This window comes from Panthera leo, chromosome A1 (genome assembly GCF_018350215.1).
Source record: "Panthera leo isolate Ple1 chromosome A1, P.leo_Ple1_pat1.1, whole genome shotgun sequence".
NCBI lineage: Eukaryota > Metazoa > Chordata > Mammalia > Carnivora > Felidae > Panthera > Panthera leo.
The window spans coordinates 202192498-202211421 of record NC_056679.1 but is presented as its reverse complement, the minus strand read 5'-3'; the positions used below and the strand labels follow the sequence as shown (position 1 = coordinate 202211421).

Below are 18924 nucleotides of genomic sequence, written 5' to 3'. Positions count from 1 at the left end.
ATGCCAGGGAAGAACAAGTAGAAACCTAAAATAATAATGAGATTTAAGTTTAAGTATCATCATTAATCACCCAATCCTTGAGGAAACATAAGCTGGACAGCACATTTGGCGATCAGATCAAAGGTGACACAGTGCACCAAAGGGGTCGTTGGATATGTTATGCTGATGCTAAGGAATATGGCCCGGGCCAGAAGAGGCAGTGATACTTCAAGACATGGTAATGGATGACATTTCCCAAGGAGAAAATGTACAGTGAGGAGAGACAAGACCTTGAAGACTTTGAGAACCAATAACATTTAACCAATAATCAGAGTAGTGAAGGGTCAGAAAAGTCAAAAAGGAGTGTCAAACGCCATTAATGGTTCAAATTAAAATCTGAAGAGTGTTTACTAGATTTAGAAACAAGGAGATTAAATGACATTTATAAGATTTATTGTTGGGTTGGTTTGTTGTTTGTTTTCTGTTTTGGGGGTGTGTTCCCCCAGGATTCTGCTCAAATGGAAAGCCAGGTAATGCAGGGTTTAGGAGTAATGCTAAGCAAGGAGAGAGAGTGAATATAAATTCCTCTTTTCGAAAGTCTGTAAAGGTAAAAAGTGAATTATGAAAGCATCAAAATAACAGAGAGCTAAAGGTTTAATTTTGTGTTAAAGTGTTTTGAGCATGCTTCTTATAGAAAAAGAATTTAAATTGACCTAAGTTAGAGAGGGTAAATAATAAAATACAGTGTTGAAATATCCATTATTATACGCAATTCTGATTTTGAAGACTGGAACATCGCTTACCTCACTTTTTCAAGAATTTTAAATTAACTCTATTTTTAAACAAATAAGTTGCAGCAGGATTTTCCTTAATTCTTCAGTTATCTCTGTTTTTGTTTTTGTTTCATTCTATTTGGGATTTAGTTTCTTCAGATTATTTCTATAGCTTCACAGTCCCAATAAGGAAAGGTGGGTTATGACATAATTGTTTTGGGGTGCAGTGATTCCATTAGGTGGAATATCTTGGTATCAGACCTCAAGAAACCAGAAGGAATGATCTCAGAGGTACAACAGGACTGTAGTTTTAGGGAAATTTCTTGACCATCTGCCACATAAAACTTTACACATTGTTTCCTGCCTTTCCTAGCTTCCTGTTTTTTTTTTTCCAGTAGATTCAAAGTCTAATAACAACTCTCTTATATTTTCTCAAGCAATTATTATTCAAATGAACTCCAATTTATAAGCTATCTAATATACAATATTTATATGGCTGTAGATGCAACCTAATGGCAAACATTGACCTTTTTTGTGTAATAGCTATATCTTTCTTCAATAATATTTGTAGCTAACGTTTTACAGCTTCTTTCTATTCCCATACACCTCCTGATGCCTTCATTATGAGTTTGGCTCTTCATTGCTATTTTCATTTGAATAGTCTGTTCATTTGGTACATAAGCACTATCATTTAAAAGAATACAAAAACATAATGAAAGAAAATTAAAAGTATTTTTAGGAAATAGAATTGTTTTTACTAGTTCTTATGTTTTCTGGAGTACTAAACTTAAGTAGAGCAAAAAAAAAAAAAGTCATCATAGTTTTATTTCCGTTTTAGTTGCCTGCTTGGATAAGGATATTTCAATTCTCAAGATTTACCCTTAACTCTTTAATGTAAAATATTTAGCTTTTTATAAAAAGAAGCAAGCATTTGGAATAATTAGGTTTTTACACATAGAATGCAATCCCACATGGCGAACTAGAAGTGAGCTTTCAGAAAAATGCAGCCAATATTTCGCTAATGGGGCACCATTTCCCATTCAAGACTATCACCTAAATAACTAAGATTCTTATAGTCAGGAAGAGAATATATAAATTCTAACACTACATTTTTTAAAAAGCCAGAGAAAAAGACTGAGTCAACTAGGTCAGGAAATGACTAAATTCCTCTGAGACAAGTGCTTGAGATCCTGGGCTCTGAGCCAGATCCCTGGGTTCAAATCCAAGCTTCTCTACTTAGAAGCTGTCTGACCACCTATCCACTCCATAATCTGGTTTTCTAGAATGTAATATGACACAATTAATAAATGTTGTAGGGTTGCTCAAAGGATTCAGTAAGATAATAAAGACACTTAAAACAGTGTCTGGTACTTAGTTAGAATTTAGCAGATAATCCTGCATTTTGACTCTGTATTTGTAGAATAAACCACTGGCTATTTCTTGTCCTTTGCATGACCAGTGAAAACATTTCAATGGTAATTATTTCCCCCACTAAGTTAATGTAAAAGTAACTGTGATAGAAAATGTTTAAAATCTTGATTTATTGTGGACATTTAAGTCAACATAATAGCATGCCTTTCAAAGAAACAATGGACACTATTTCCAGGCACACAGACTGCATATTTTGTGAACTTCATTCAAACTCAGATAAAGTAAAACCACCTTACATCTAGTTATTGAAGATGAAAAGAATTTGAGGCTGTGGGAGTGATCACCTTATTTAAATACTTGATAAGAGAAAGAATATAAAACTACAAAAATATGTATTTTTTTTTAAAAAATCAGTTAGTGACATTATGTTTCTAAGAAGGAATTTTATTTTCAAATATCATTAGCTTCCAAATATCACCTTACATGGTTGTATTTCCTAGTCATTAAATGTTTACAGCAATGTGCTTGTGGTATCTGTCGCACTGATTTAAAAATACATTTTGGTCATTACTATCTCTTGCTGTTTGCCTGCAGTGAGCTCTCACATAATTAGGGCTGAATACACTGCACTTTTAAAATTAAACCAAGCCTCTGGGAAAGAATCATGGAAATAGATGGTTAAAGGACACCCAGGCAATTAACAAGCATGATAAAGTTAAAAATTGAAGATAGGAAAGTAGGTTAAGAGCTTTTCTCTCTCTTTCCTACATGATGTGTTGATACAGAAGGAACATAGATTTATTTTACATAGAAAAGGGATATAGAGGCAGTCCACATTTTAGTCAATAGGTAATCCCTTTGCTATTTTCTAATGGATTTTTCTACCTTTAAGCACACAATTCCAAAATAATTCTTGACTTGATTGACTTTTACAACAAGCCTGAAAACTTTATGCTTTTTAGAATCATAACAGGGTAACAATAGACTAATAAAGATTTAAAGGTTAAAAATCTGAGATAATCTCAGCAAATAGTTCTTTTTAACAAAAAAAAAACACATGCAAAAGTATTGACTACTTGTGATGGTTTGCAACAAAACTCTCAGAAATAAATAGTAAAAAATTATAAAATGTAGCCAATAATTAAATATTATAGAATTAATGCACCATGATTTTCTCTGGTGGCATATCATTTTGTACAATTTCCCTATTGGCATTCTTTCCCTCCATTAAAGTCAATCCTCATGTGCCTGTCTTCTTTACTAGACAGAAAGTCTCTGAAAGACTGTTACTCTTTAGTTTCATTTTTTTTATATCTAAAGCACCTAATACTCACTGAAAACATACTCAGCATTCAGTAAATACTGAATGAGTGAATTCATGAGTACAATCCTATGTCTTTTAGATAAACCACTATTACTTATTTGTACTTATATATTAATCACTTAAGAGGATAATAGAAGCTGAAAGGAGAATGTAATATTTGTTAAATATTGGTTGTGTCAAGCATCTTTCACATATTTTATTTTCACTACATCCTTAAGGCAACAGATAGCATTTTCCCAAATTTTACAGACTAGCTTCAAAGAGATTAAACATCTCCTCAAATCAAGTCAAAAGAGTTAAGGTTCTGACTTTTCGGAGTTTATGTCTGGGTCATTTTCCCACCATAAGGTAGCATTATCTTGTGTTGCCTTAACATTATTAGGGTTTTGCTGCAAACAGAAATCAGATCTATAAGTAAAACAGAAAGATAAATAGGAATACTACATTTTTTTCATTATAGCCTGATCTTTCTTTTTGAAAATTAATGCCTCTTCTCCTTTTTTCCTTATTGTTATTGTAAAACAGATACAGAAAATAATGACTTATTATAATGAAACATCCTGGAAATCACCACCCAAAACAAGAGGGAGAACTTTATCACCACTCCCCCAGGAAGCCCTTCCCTGTGTACGATCCCAATCACAACCCCCTTGTACCCTCTGAAATAACAGTTCTGCTGGCTTTCATAGTAATTGCTTCCTTGAATTTCTTAATATAGTTTCATCACAATTATGCATCCCTAAATTGCATAGTTTGGTCTGTCTCAAACCTCCACTTTCCCTTCCATCCCATTCTTGTCTTTACTATCTGTCTGCTGAAGAAACTGGGTGACAGGCCCATCGATTCCCCAACACTGGATTTTGCTGATTACATGTACAAGTTCAGCATGTTCCTCTGACCTTTGTATTTCCCGAAGTTTGGCACCTGGACCCAGAGGTCATATGAGATTCAGATTCCATTCCATTGGCAAAACTACACGTGGTGTATGTTCTTTTATCAAGAAAATGCAAAATCTAATTTTGCTCTTTTTTGTTATTAGTGGCCACTGATGCTCAACCTCTAGGTGCATTAATTGAATGAGGATGGTAAAATGGCAGTTGTCTAATAATATCCTTACTTTTTCATCTATTAACTTTAACAATTTTATGAAGATACTCTTTTCCTCCTCTACTATTTGGTTACATATTGGTTCAGATAATATAGGAAAGCAGGATAAATGCTTGATTTCTTCCCTTTTTTTTACCCAAATTTTGAGGTAAGGAATTAAGTCTCTATGAGTTTCAGAGGTTAAGCATTTTTTGTATCATTATGAACTCAAACATCTGCTGAGTTCGAATCTGTTGAAATTCTCACCCTTTTTGAAGCTCATCTTGGCTTTTTCAAGTTGACTCCTGATTCTTTTTTATATTACCCTAGTAGTCTTTGATAATTCCCTTACTATCTGGTATGTCAAGTTGTTCCAGGCCCTTAATATGTACTTCCTGCCCCAGACCTGGGATCAGCCATCTTTTCTCTTGAAATTACTGCAGAGCTCTTGCTATTGGATTGTGTGAATCCCAACCCAGTTTTGGCTGTATCTCCAACAAATACCTGTTGGGTATGGGGGAGGTCTGCCTATTCTCTGGTTTATCAGATGACCTTGATTCTCATTACTTCCTTCTTTCAACCTACATGGAAGTTCAAAAAAAAAGGTCTTGTCAAAAAAAGGTCTTGTCCCAGTCTGTTTATTTTTTAGGTTCATGGGGATAATTTTGCTATAAATGTTATCCATGTGTTTTGTTTGTGCTATCTATCTGCTCTATTTTTATGCACAAAAACTAAGCTACCACTATCTTCTAAGATTCAAGTTTCCTTTCATTTTAAAAATTACGTCAACTTCAATTTTCTCGTATCAAGATCTATAGTATCCTTTCCATTAACATTACACAGGGATCAATTTAACAGTGCTGATTCAGAAAATTTTGCATTGGATTTTTTTTAAGTTTGATGAACACAGTAAAAGAACCTACTTACCACAGAGGCAAAGTTCAAAATTAATCCTCTTTCAAAACACAGACTCACTATTTTATTAATTATACCTATAGAGACAGTTCTAATTTCCAATCCTTGCACAACAGGACTTGACATGTGTACTCTTATACAAAGGCAACAAAACTGGGTAAAAGAAAAAAATAAAAACATGATACATAAAAAAAAGTAGTGTCATTCTTAATGTCATTGCCCAAAGAGATATATTTTCAGCTCTATTTTGATGAAAATAGCATTGGTTCCAAAGGCAATGACATTTAAATAGCATTTATGGGGCTGTAAAACAAGAGTCATCCCAAAATATCCACAAAATATATTCCCAATTTTTTTAAACTACATAAAAACACACATTACAATAAACAGAATTAATGCAAGTATGGATGCATATTATTTTAAATAGCTTCAACCTTTATTTCTCAGTATATGTTTCTGTGTGTTAGGTTGGCCTATCTGCACTACATTAAAGTATTTCTTTTTTTTTTTTTTTTGTAGGAAATGTAGGGAAAAGACCAGCTTGCTGTTGAAAATTGTGTAGAAAAACTAGGATTGAGCGTAATGTTGCTAAAATTTCTTCATTCACTCATATTCATCGAATGCCTACTTTGTGCCATACATGGATCTAGCCTTAGAAATACAGTACTTTATATTAGGGTTTATATTTAAGCCCCTAACTGGGGCTTAATTATAGATTAGGAAAGATGATAATCAAATTAGATAAACAAAAAATTTAGTATAATAAATTGTAATAACTTCTATGAAGAAAAGACAGGGCAGAGATATGGGGAATAACTGATAAGCAGGGGTTTCAGACAGGGTTGGAATTTTACTCAGGTTGTATCTGTTTGTATCTTTCTCCCTAAGTATTGTAGGGATCATCCTATTTGCAAAACATGTCACAATTTTTCTGCCAGATAATTTACTAGTCTATAAATTTTCAAGAACTTTTTATAAGGGTCAAATAGACCTTCAGAAAGCCTGCAACAATTTACACAGTCTCTAGAGTATTATGTTGGGAAGCTCTGCCCATGGCAACAGGATTAAATAATTCACTAATACTTTTCTAGGAATTCTGATTTCAGTTGTTTTTATCTTTTATAAGTTTAAAATTATTTGGATTTCATTTTACTGAAAACTGAGGAGAATGGATTTTACTCAACTGTTTTAGTTGATTAATACTACTTATCGTATCATTTATCCTTTAATATATGGATTTGAATTTTTTTTCAAATATCAAATTCAGGTAGTTTGTATTTTTGGCTCTTATAGCTGGTGATTCTTTTTATATTATATACCCTCAATCATGGTTGTTAATATGTAGAAAACTTACTGATATATTTTAAAATATTTATCTTACAATCAGCCACCCTATGAACTTTACAGTTAGCTTGATCATCTCTCAGTTGATTCGATCAGTTGTTTTGTTTTGTTGGTTTTTTTAGTTTATTTATTTCTTTTGAGAGAGAGTGAGTGAGTGAGGGGAGGGGCAGAGAGACAGGGAGAGAGAGATTCCCAAGCCGGTTCTGCTTTGTCAGTGCAGAGCCTGACATGTGACTCAAACCTGTGAACCATGAGATCATGACCTGAGCTGAAACAAAAAGTTGGACGCTTAACTGACTGAGCCACCCAGGCATCCCTCAATCAGCTTTTCAAAGCAGGTAAACATCATCTACAGAAAATCATCTAGCGTTTTCTCATCCCAAATGTTTCTCGCTATCACTTTGCGCACTGACTTTATTGCACTGACTGACCTATCAAGAACAAACATCTATTCAATCCCTGCTGACCACGTATCTAGCCTCAGAACTAAGCTATTTGGTTGACAGGGAATTCTCTGCCCCTTGAGACAAATCTTCCTAGCCTCAGTTCTAATTCTTCAATGGCTTGTCCAAAGGAAACTCTGTCTCTAGCTATCTTCTACCCATTGTTTTTAGTATCATATCTCTGTGTAAAAATATTAGATAGTTCAGGAAGTCTTAAGCTGGAGGCCAAAAATAAATGTGCTTGCAGGCAACCACAAACCTCTTGAAATCACAGATAAAATTTTGTGAATATATGCACTTTTCTAGGACAGAGGATCCACAGCTTTCATTTGATTCTTAAAGTATTCTGTGAGCCTGACAACCTGACAGTCACTAATGGACAGGCATGAATGATTAGCTTAACCAATAATTACAGCTTACAGAATCCCTGGGTTATTTATATTGTTCAGTACAGATACAACCATAACTAGGCAGTTTCAGCATGTACCTCTGCCGTTTTATAAACCAAAAAAATACATCTGAATCCAAGACTGTCTCTAATCCTCAACCTAATTCACTTACATGATTATTCAAAACAAATACCCAATTTGTTGCTCAGAACAAATAACCTTTCTAAAAATAATCATTTAAATAATGAATAACGTCTCTATAGAAAAAATAAGGAGTACTCATTTTCCCTGTAAGTACCACCAATATAACACTCAACATTCATTTTCTCAGCTCCTACTCACATCTCTCAACTAAGATATTGCATAATTTTTAATAAGGTATATAACCTTTAAAAAAAACAAGGCTGACACATTCTGCAAGGGTAATAAGTGACATCTGCTCAAAAATGATGTAAAAAAAAAAGACATTAAAAATCATCCTTTTAAATTTGCAATCTTTCTTATATTTCCAAATAACCATTTTTCATAGACTATTAAATTTGACAATAAAAAAATGAAAGAATTTAGCAAGTTATGAATCATTTTATTTGGCTCCTACATAACGTTTAACTGATTTGAAATAAGATACCAAATGGTTTAACTATGCCATTTCCTAACGAAAATAAAGATTAACAGGAAGGAGTACATGCAACTCAGTGCCGTTAGAATTTTCCCTAAAAGCTACTCTAAATGTTCAGTACGATAGCATTCTATACCAACTTTGAAGATAATAATGGTGTATCTGCAAAGTTTTACAGATAGAGGATGCATTAGAAGTTTTCCAGTGCTAATTGCCTCATGAGTGAAGCTATTTCATATAGCACACACAAAACCTACCATTGTACATCAGGGTTTCTGCCGCCGAGACTTAACAAGATAAAAAGAAATCAGAACAGCCTAATGCTTCTATGGCCCTGTCTTCACAGACACATTTGCTTTAAAGAATTCTGAAGATTGTCAAGTATGTGCGAAGAGAGTATTTTCTTTTCTCAAATAGTTCACACTCCTTAATTCCGTTTCAAATTTACTTTCATGATAGTAGCTAACAATTACATAGCATTAAGTGCAGAGTGTAATTTCTAAGCACCGTGTATCTAGACGCTATAAAAATATTTATAATATCACCATAAAATATGTATCGCTCCAACAACCTGATAAGATACATATGTTATTTTCCTCATTTTATAATTGAAAAAAACTAAAACCCAGAATTTTGGAGACTGCTACATTATCATTTAGCTTACAGTATTTTTCCCACTTCTTGATATGTAAATTTCTCTTTGAACAATTTTTGTATTGTCTTCTGACCCAGCTTCTGTGTGGAGACCCTTTGTGGGGTCTTCTCCTTCCCTGATGCTGAGCATTCTGCGAGTTTCTCAGAAAAGACATTTCACTTCCTGCTATCTGGAAACTTTTGTTTAAAATGTCCCTGTTAATTCCATATGTCCATTTTCACACTTGTTCTCATTTTGAAACTGTTTTTTATAGATTTTGACCTGATGAGTTATCCTTTATTTTATTCATTACATGTTCTGTTCTTCTTTTTGCCCTAATTCTGAGAGGTTTCCTAGACTTCATGTGCCAACTTCTTACATGTGAGAACTTTTTGAAAAAAATTTTCTGGATACTCTTTTCACAGCATATTGTTCTTGTTGTCTTACATAAAATATCTTCCTGAAGATATAATTTATAGACTATTTTTAATAATGTAATTTCCCTTAACCCCAAATGCCTCTCTGTTCTCTGGACTTTCTTTTGCTCTTTGACTTAGTCTCTCTCTTTTATGATGGAGACTTTTCTCAGAAGACTCATAATGTTTTGCTTAGATATCATATTAGATGATAGAATACCAACATATAATTACAGTCTCTATGTACATATGTAAGGCTTTTTGAAAAATCATTAGATAATGAACAAGAATTTTTACTGGAAGATCTTGAAATGTCTCCCATTGGATATAGTTTTCTTGTGTCCTGCTTGGGGAGAACTGGCCTGACTCCAAACATTCTAATGTTAAGACTGAAAGTTCTGTATTCACTAGGAAGTGAATTTCAGCCTGGCTTTCCTGGAAACTGCTTCTTAACTGGTACCTCATGTCCTAAGCACCTCTGGGGCTCAGTGGTGAAGAATCATGGAAGTAAAATATAATTTCTCCATTAGCTTTCGTATTTTCCAAAATGTTTTTGAGATCTCTTGTTCTCTGTTTTCTCCTCTTTCTTCTATTTATCTATCTATCTGTGTGTCTTCTCATATTATTTTGGAATGGTTTCAAGAGGTAGGAAGCATAAATGATTAGGTTTAATCCATAATGTTTCCTTGCAGGTTAGGAGAATTACTTATACTAGCAGCCTTGCTTCCTTTTAGGTTGGACTGAGAGAATTAAGATTCAGAAGAGCTGAATTCCTGGCCCAGTTCTTACTATCTATGTCACCATGTTCATGCTACTTAATGTTCCTGCAGTTTCATTTAGTCATCTGCACGCTGGGCAGGGAAATGTAATGGTTGTGACATGTCCTTGCAGGTGGCAGTGGGGAGTGGATGCTAGGTGTTGCTTTAGGGAAAGGAAGAGCTTTCTTTATCTGGATTTACTAATTGTAAGATTAAATGTGTGCATATCCTGGTTGCAGACTAATTAGTTGTCTATTCATTCAATAACATTTGTTAAAAGTCTGTATGCTGACCCAGTGATTTCAATTCTAAGATAAATGAAAATACATCTCCTCACAAGAAACTGTACAAGAATGTTCACATCAGCAGTATTCACAGTGGCTGAAAGGTAGAAACAATGCAGATGTGCATCAACTGATGAATGGATAAACAAATCTGGTATAGCCATACAACAGAACAGTCTTCCGCAAAAGAGAAAGTGCTGAAACATGCTACAACATGGATGAGACTTGAAAATATGCTAAGCGAAAGAAGCCAATAACAAAAGACTACACATTATATCATCTCATTGATATGAAATGTCCAGAAAAAAACAATCTCTGGAGGCAGAAAGTAGATTCCTGACTGCTTACAGCAATGGGGGCAGGAAGGAAGGGGAGAGAGAAATGAGTGCTAATAGGTAGGGGTTCCTACTTGGAGTGATAAAATTTTCTAAAATTGGTTTGGGTAATGGCTGTACAACTCTGTGAACACACTAGAAAAAATTCAATCATATACTTTAAATGAGTGAATTATACTGTAACTGAATTATAGCTCAAAAAGCTGTTAAAAATAAAGCATCTGAGAAAATTGAAGCAGGGAAACAATCTCTTATGTGTACTTTAATGGCATTAGAAATACAAAATTGAGTAATATAGATGAGGTCATGGAATTTAAATTCTAGTGGAGGGACATAAATAAAATAAATGTAACTATAAATTCCAATGAAAGAAGAGACCCAGATAGAAAACTAAATGGGGGGGGGGGGGGGGCGGTGAAAGCTGAGGGTGATCACAATGATTAAATGAAAATCCAAATGACAAGGAGAAACTAGGTGTGATGCAAAATGACAGAAAGTAAAAAGAGAATTTTAGACAGCGGGGTTAAATTTCACATCAAAACCTCTGTGGTGGGGAGAACTCAGCTTACTGTAGGGGCTGAAAATTTACCCAGGTGTCCAGAAAATAGTGAGGGAGTAAGTTGTGGGTGAGGAGGTTGCATAGATAAACTGAAACTATTCAAGATCTTGTAGCTCATCTTGTAGCTCAAATGTCCTGTAAGAGAAATGGGAAGCCTCTAAAGGGTTTTAAGCAGCATGATATTATTAGACATTAAGTAATATTATTTGCTTTTTAAGATCACTCTTGCTACTCTATGACAAATATAGTTTTGACTTTCTGTCCTAAAACTACTTGTGCACATCTAAACAGAAATATCAGCAACACTGATAAACCTATGTCACTCACAATTTTAAAAAGTGCCTCTGGGTGCCTAGGTGGCTCAGTCAGAGGAGCATCTGACTCTTGATCTCCACTAAGGTCACGATCTCACAGTTCGTGGGATCGAATCCTGTATCGGGCTCTGCGCTGACAGCACAGAGCCTGCTTGAAATTCTCTCTCTCTCTCTCTCTCTCACTCTCTCTCTGCCCTTCCCCCGCTCACATGCTCGCTTGCTCCTCTCTCTCGCTCTTGAAATAAATAAACATTTTCGTTTAAAAAAAGTGTCTCAACCAGTGGCAATGTTAATTGGTAAAGTCAATATGTATAGAATCTCTAAAATGTTCACAGTCAGTAATTCCATTCCCTGGACTGTCCAAAATATAATGAAGAGTAATATATAAAGATGTTCACTGCAGCACTATTTAACCTGAAAGTACAAAATCTGTAAATAGTTGCTAATTCTGTATATGTGTAATTAGCCTGACTTCTTTAGAATTGTAGCTAATGTCTTAAAAATAAAAACAGGTCTACATAAATAAGATGGTCCAATTATAAATCCAGGACATGTATAATTTTGCTACTTTACTTTAACCAAGTGGTCAGTTACTATGTGAAATGGCTGAAGATTATTATGGGGAAATTAACTATTAAACTTGAAAAGGGCCATGACATCCATTTTTGTCATTCAAACTTGGGTGAAAGTGTCAGGTAAAAGTTCAACTAAAAAATAATCAACATCAATATATATGCTGTGTGCATATAATCGTGTACAGAGGTCCCTTGAATAGTTTCATTCCACATGCACAATGCACACACACACACACACACACACACACACATCACAGAGAATTAATAGCATCAGAATGGTTCCTTTTGCAATAACACAGATAATACCAGGATGCACCAGGGAGCATCACCATATTCCCTTGATTTTTTTTTTTTTTGAAAAAAATAATGGTAAGTTGTATATCAAGATGCCTTCACAAAGAAATTTATTTGTAGAAGAAAAGTATTCAGTCTAAGTAAAAACAGTCTTTTTTCCTAGTATATGCAGATTTTTTCTTCATTATCACCACCTCTGCTGCCTAACTCATAGTTTGTTACTTCTTTGTACAAAATGATAAAACGAAAATTTGTCACAGACTCTGAAAACGTTCAGCACTCTTCATTGTGGTGCTATGGTTTGCCATAATTTGTATTTTAATTATAAGAAACTATATTTGAAAGTCCTTACCCTTAACCCATTACTTACTTGTCTCTAAGTAATGAAGTGAATTATCTGCTAAAGAAAAGAATTACACTTAGAATGGCAAAATGTTCACATAAGCATCACATCAGATATATTTTGCTTGCCTCTTACTCACTTTGGGATATAGGTTCATTGAATAATGAATAATGCAGAATTACAAATACTACTTAAATTGCTTTTTGGTGTTGGTGTTGCTTCAGTTTGTGGTTTTTGACCAAGTAGATATAGCTTAATTAGATTTTGTTAAATGAGCTTTTGATAATGAGTAATGTATTATTCTAATGCATTTAAAATTCTTGCATTACTCATCAACATTCAAGTTCATAAATACAAGTCGACATAATTAAATGTGAATTGGTAAAAACGCATCTGCCCAAAGATTCTCAATTTATAATAAGTCCCAAAAGTAGGTTTAAAGGGAAAGTTGCTCAGAAAAAAAATGCAAAACATCTTGTAACATTTTAATGGTATAATATCACACTAATATCTATCAAATGCAATTAAATAGTGACACATCAAATAAAATTTAAAGTTTTGCAACTTAAATGGATACTAAGAAAAAGTAATGGAATAAATTCATACTTCCAAATCATTTCACTTTAATTGGGCCTAACAGTTGGTAGAGTCACTAGGAAAAACTTAATTGAATTTATAAGATATAAAAAGTTTCACCCAACCGAGAAAATAAATAAATTCTTATGGTTAATTTTGGCTGTGTTGATATGGAAAACAAATAAAAGGAGCATTGCTGGGAGCGTACAGATTGCATTTAGCACAAAGATAACATAACAGTAGGCTAATTAGTCCTTAAACCCCAGAAGGTTGAATTGTTTTTTCCTGAGAAGCTCCTAGAAACAAAGGCCTGTCTCTAACTTACTGTGTAATATGGGCGAAGCCTCCCTTCACTAATGAACATATCAGTGACCTCTGACATCACTATTATTGTGGCTGCAACACGAAGCAGAGATGGAAGGCCAGAAATGGCAATAGCTTCAGGAAGTGACTCCTGTCTCTAGGGTCCTTGTGTACTTATGACACAATAAGCTTTTCGTACAGTTGTTCATACTAATTGATGAAAAGTAGTGGAAGAAATAACAAGCCAAGATATAAAATCTCCTCCCTTACCAGAGGCAAGATGTTGGCCGACAATATATATGAAATGGGAACATTATCTATAAAAGAGCCCTATATATAAGTGTGACCCAGGAAAATAATGTCAGAATCCCTGAAATGGCAAATAGTCTGGGGATACCTTCTTCCAAGGTAAATTACTCAGATAATAAAAACCATCCAGAAAAGTCCTCTATTCCTTCAATCCATTTGAATGATTATGTCATAACTATAGATTAGCTGTGAAAGCACAATGCTAGGCCAGAGTCACCTTTTTATTAAATAAATAAAAAATAAAATTTTAGCTAATAAATATATAATCACTGTTAGTAATCTCAAGAAAAATCACATTTAACCTCCTAATTAGATATTTCTTTTTGCGTGTGTGGTACACATGAAACTCAGCAAGACTGAGACTGTGTCCTTACTACACAAAGATCAGTATAATTTTACTTTTTCCTTTTTGGTTTTTTTAAGCTTATTTATTTATTTTGAGAGCAAGAGAGAAAGAGAGAGAAGATGCATGTACAAGTGGGGGAGGGGCAGAGAGAGGGGGAAGAGAGAATTTTTTTTAAATATAATTTATTGTCAAATTGGCTCCCATACAACACCAAGTGCTCATCCCAATAAGTGCCCTCTTCAATGCCCATCACCCACTTTCCCCTCTCCCCCACCCCCCATCAACCCTCAGTTTGTTCTCTGCATTTTAAGAGTCTCTTATGGTGGAAGAGAGAATTTCAAGCAGGCTCCACACTGTCAGCACAGAGCCTGATGCAGGGCTCAAAATCACAAATGGCGAGATCATGACCTGAGCCGAGATCAAGAGTCGGCCGCCACTTAACTGATTAAGTCATCCAGGTGCTCCTACTTTTACTTTTTAAGTAACTATATTTTCCCTAGTTTGGATGATTATATACCATGGTATAGACAAAAACATAAGATTTTTTTTTTTACTAAACTCTCTAGCTCCCACCCAGTTATTTCTAAAAACAAACAAACAAAGAGAAAAAAACAAGTCTTACAAGACTAAAATCAAAGGCTATGTTCCTTCTGGAGGCTCTAGGGGAGAATCCACTGCTTGCCGTTTCCAGCTTTTAGACACTGAATGCACTCTTTGACTCCTGGGACATCACTGTGATCTCTGCTTCCATCATCACATCTCCCTTTCTGCCACCCGGTTATTTCTAACAGTTTTGGTAGTATTTGACTCTTCTTTAGTCCCTGAAGGCTTCTAACATCATCCTCTCCTGAGAAAGAAGGGAAATACAGAGCCTCTGCCCTACTTACACCAGAGATAGGAGAAAACTACGTGCCAGACACAGCAATAGCTCTCTTGGGCAGGTGAGAGAAGCACCTAGTTAGCTCTGCAGGAGTCTCAGTGGGAGCAAAGCCCAGGAAGTGGAAAAGGCCTTGGCTCAGAAGTCATCCTAAAAAGGGACACTGGATCACCAGCACAGTGGTAAAGTCCTGACCCACCCCGGAGTGGCAGACTCCCCTACATTCAGCAGGATGGGACTGACCAAAGAGCAGAATGAGTAAACTTTCTTGGCCATGCAAAAGCTTATGAAAGTATCAAGTTAAAAAAGAAAAAAAAAACTTTATTTCCAGTATCTCCCACCCCTCCATGGAAACTGATTCTTAAGTGTCACTTTCTCAGTCGCTGAATTATTACTGAACATCAGTTTGGCATTGTAGGAATCATAGTGAAGCCCTGCCCTTAAAGTGTCTTCTTCAGGAAAGAGCCTGAGGTGAACAGATCATAACCATAACATTTCTACTATGTTAGAGATTTTTCCCATATTTCTTGTCCTTTAGGAAAAAAAGTACTGCCAGAGTTTTGTCTTTCTTATTTCTGCTTTTTCCGTTACATTATCCTGACATGTTATATAGGTTTTAACAAATCTTATTGATATCATATAAAAATGTTAATGAAATAATAATAAGATTTAAATGTCTTGACATAGGCAAATAAGTATTTACATCATTACTTCCTTAGTTTTTTGTTTTGGAAAAACATATATTGTAATTGCGAGTTTTAAAATCTATCTTTTTCAGATACCTTCCAGTTAGAAACCTAAGCCTAGTAATTGTTTAATTTGTGTCTGACATTTCCTTTTGTCCAGTTATGCAAGAGAAAATCCAGTATTGTAAACTACTCCACACTGGATTTTGTTTAGAGTATTACCTCACTTTTTAATCATTTCTCATTTATTTGAAGTGCATGGTAAAAGTTAACCATCATCTGATCTCAATTTATTTCTTAGTAACTTTTTTGTTGTTTGATATTAGTCTCAGATGATTCACTTGAGAAAATGTGGAGAATCTTTAATTTCATGAATTTCATTCATTCAAAAGATTCTGGCACACTATTCCAATTCCTGAAAGGTGGCCCTATGTTTTTATCCAGTAGGTGGTAAAAGCTTAATTATGTACCATGTGCCACATTTTGAAAAGTGTAGTCTCTTTTTACATTGTTCAAGAAATAAAAGTAAAAGTAACCAAAAGGGATCACTCAATTGAGGTAAAATAAACAAAGTGTAGCATTTTATTTGCATGTGAACAGTGAACCACATATATTACTGGAAACACCATGCTTACTTTTGTTATTAAGGCTGAAGCCTGTTTCCTTGTAAAGTTTTTCTCAGGAAAGAAAAACAAAAGGGTACTAGGTTGCAACATATTTCCACTGAGGATTGAGGGAGAGATAGTTTTCTACATTTGATTCTAACCTTTAAAATTTTAAAGAACATGACAGTCTAATGTGCCTTAAAACAAGGTCATTTATAAGTCTGCTTATCTTCCTGAGGGAGGAAACGTGGCAGTTTATTTAGATCCTTTTCAACGTAAACATTCTTACAATCCAACTCTTAATTTGCTATAGACTATAAATGTCATTACATTCTATAAGTCCTCCTTTGGACTTTGTTACATGTTTTGGTAAATAAGAACCTTAAAATGATACACTTCCTAAAAGCCATTCACTCTATGCACAAATAATAGACGCTACTGATTTCTGAGACAATATATAAAATTCAAAGGTGAAGACGTTCACTCCCAGGCTTAGTGCGGCAGGAGTTTGGGTTTTCCAAAGCTAATGTCATTCAGAACTGTGGACAGCTCCTGCGGAGGCATGGAGTCGATGGCAATTTCCCTTAAACATAACTCAAAGTAATGCTGCTTTTTATTGCTATCTTTGATTGCTGTTTAATAGACGCCTATTAAATCGGCTTAATTTGCACATATACTTTTTCACTGATTCTTCTTCTTTTTCGAATGAATTCACTTAGAAAGAAAGAAAGAAAGAAGAAAGAAAGAAAGAAAGAAAGAAAGAGAAAAGGCAAGCCACCCTGAGTTTTAGAATTTAAATGGAAAACCCAACCTTATTCGGAAGCTGCAGCGTGTGCGCACGTTAATAAGAGGATCTACTTCACGACCTTCATTTGATAATCTCTAAACATGCTTATAACCGAATACATACTTGGGCGACAAATAAGATCGGGAAACGTCTTAATTTTAATTCTCCGAAGCAGTTTCCCTGGCGGACAGCTCTCCTCCTGCCCTAGTTCCCGGGCTGGGAAACGGGAAAGAGCTTTCCGAAACAGACTTGTAGTCAAGGTCAAGAAAGGGTGTCTCTCAGTCTCAGGGAGGGGGCTCTGGAAACGCCCCCTGTCTGTTTCTGGAACTCGAAGCTTCCTGCCACGCTGCTGCCCAAGCTGGCAGCGCCTGCCCGGCTGAAATCTCAAGTCAGGGACTATCCAAGCGCAAATTGCCCTTCCTGAGCCTGCCAGCCACTATTCTGAAGAAATGCATTGAGGATGCCCAGTGCCTATAAGCAGATGAAAAACAGATTAACATTCCCCAGGGGTGAGAGCGGCTGGAACAGCTAGGACTTGTGAGTCACTATCTCCGCTTGCCCCATCCTCTCCTCAAGCCCAGGAGCGCCTTTTTCCCCTTTGGGAAAGGCGGGGGGCAGCGCGAGGATGGGTGTCACCCCAAAGACGACTTTCTGGCCGCTTCCTTACACTCTCAGCTCCGAAGTAAAAGTTTTTTTGTTTTTTGGTTTTTTGTTTTGTGGTTGTTGTTATCGTTTTTTGGCACAACTTAGCATCCTTCCATCTGGGGGGGGGGGGGTCACATCTTCCCCGATGTATCCCCAAAGTTCACAAGGCAAAGGAGGCGAAACCTCCCTGGGATTCCCGGGCAACAGGAGCTCCTCATCCCACCCCCTCCTCGGCCGAAACTAGTTGAAGAGTGGAGCCCGAGCAGCCGGAGTGGAAGCCGCCGGCAGCGCCACCCCCCTCCCGCCCCGCAACCCCTCCCTCCGAGTCCCCGGGCGCCCCCTCCCAGGTGCGGGGACGCGTGTTGGAGGGCGCGCCCGGAAGGGAGGGTGGGGCGGCGGCCGGGAGTCCTCACCTGAAATCGCTGTAAGGGTGGATAATCCAGAAGCCTGCAGTTTTAACCCTTTCCTGCTCCTTTTCCACCGCCTTCTGGCTCCCAAACATGCGGAGGGAGAATTTGTTGACCCCGGGCTGCAGCATGGAGGTGAACTGCCTCTGCATGAAGCCGTACTGCCGCCGGGGGCCCTCGGCGTCCTCGAAGCCCCCGGCCGACTCCTCGCCGCCGCCGCCGCCGTCCACCTTGAAGCACACCGAGTTGCCGTGCTCCTTCGCGCCGGCCCCGCCGCCCCCCGGCGGGGTGCCCAGGCGCTTGTCGGCCGCGGCCGACCCCGCGCCCGTCGCGGGCGCCTTGGCGGGGAAGACGCTGTTGCCATCGTCCCGGCTGTTGGACGAGGAGTTGGGTTTGCCGCCTCCTTCCATGCCCGGGGGACGCGGCCGGCGACGGCGCGGGCTCCAGACCCGCCGGCCGCCCGGCGCCGGGGGCACGAAGCCGAGGGGGCAGGGGCCCGAGCTGGCTGCCGGCGAGCTCGGCTGCCCGTCGCGGCGGCGGCGGCGGCGGCGGCGGCTTCTGCTTCCCGCCCGCGCCGCTGCTCCCTGCGCGCCTCGCTCCCGCCGCCGCCGCTGCCCTCAGTGGCTGC

General features: G+C 37.0%; 1 protein-coding gene across 1 annotated transcript in view; it reads right to left on the bottom strand.

Annotated features, from left to right (window-relative positions):
- Positions 1-18706, bottom strand: part of HCN1 (hyperpolarization activated cyclic nucleotide gated potassium channel 1) — a 390591-nt gene extending 371885 nt beyond the window's left edge. The window contains exon 1 of the mRNA XM_042907831.1: positions 18303-18706. Within this exon, the coding sequence (XP_042763765.1) occupies positions 18303-18706 (404 nt within the window). The remainder of the gene's footprint in view (positions 1-18302) is intronic.
- Between the last annotated feature and the right edge of the window lie 218 nt (positions 18707-18924).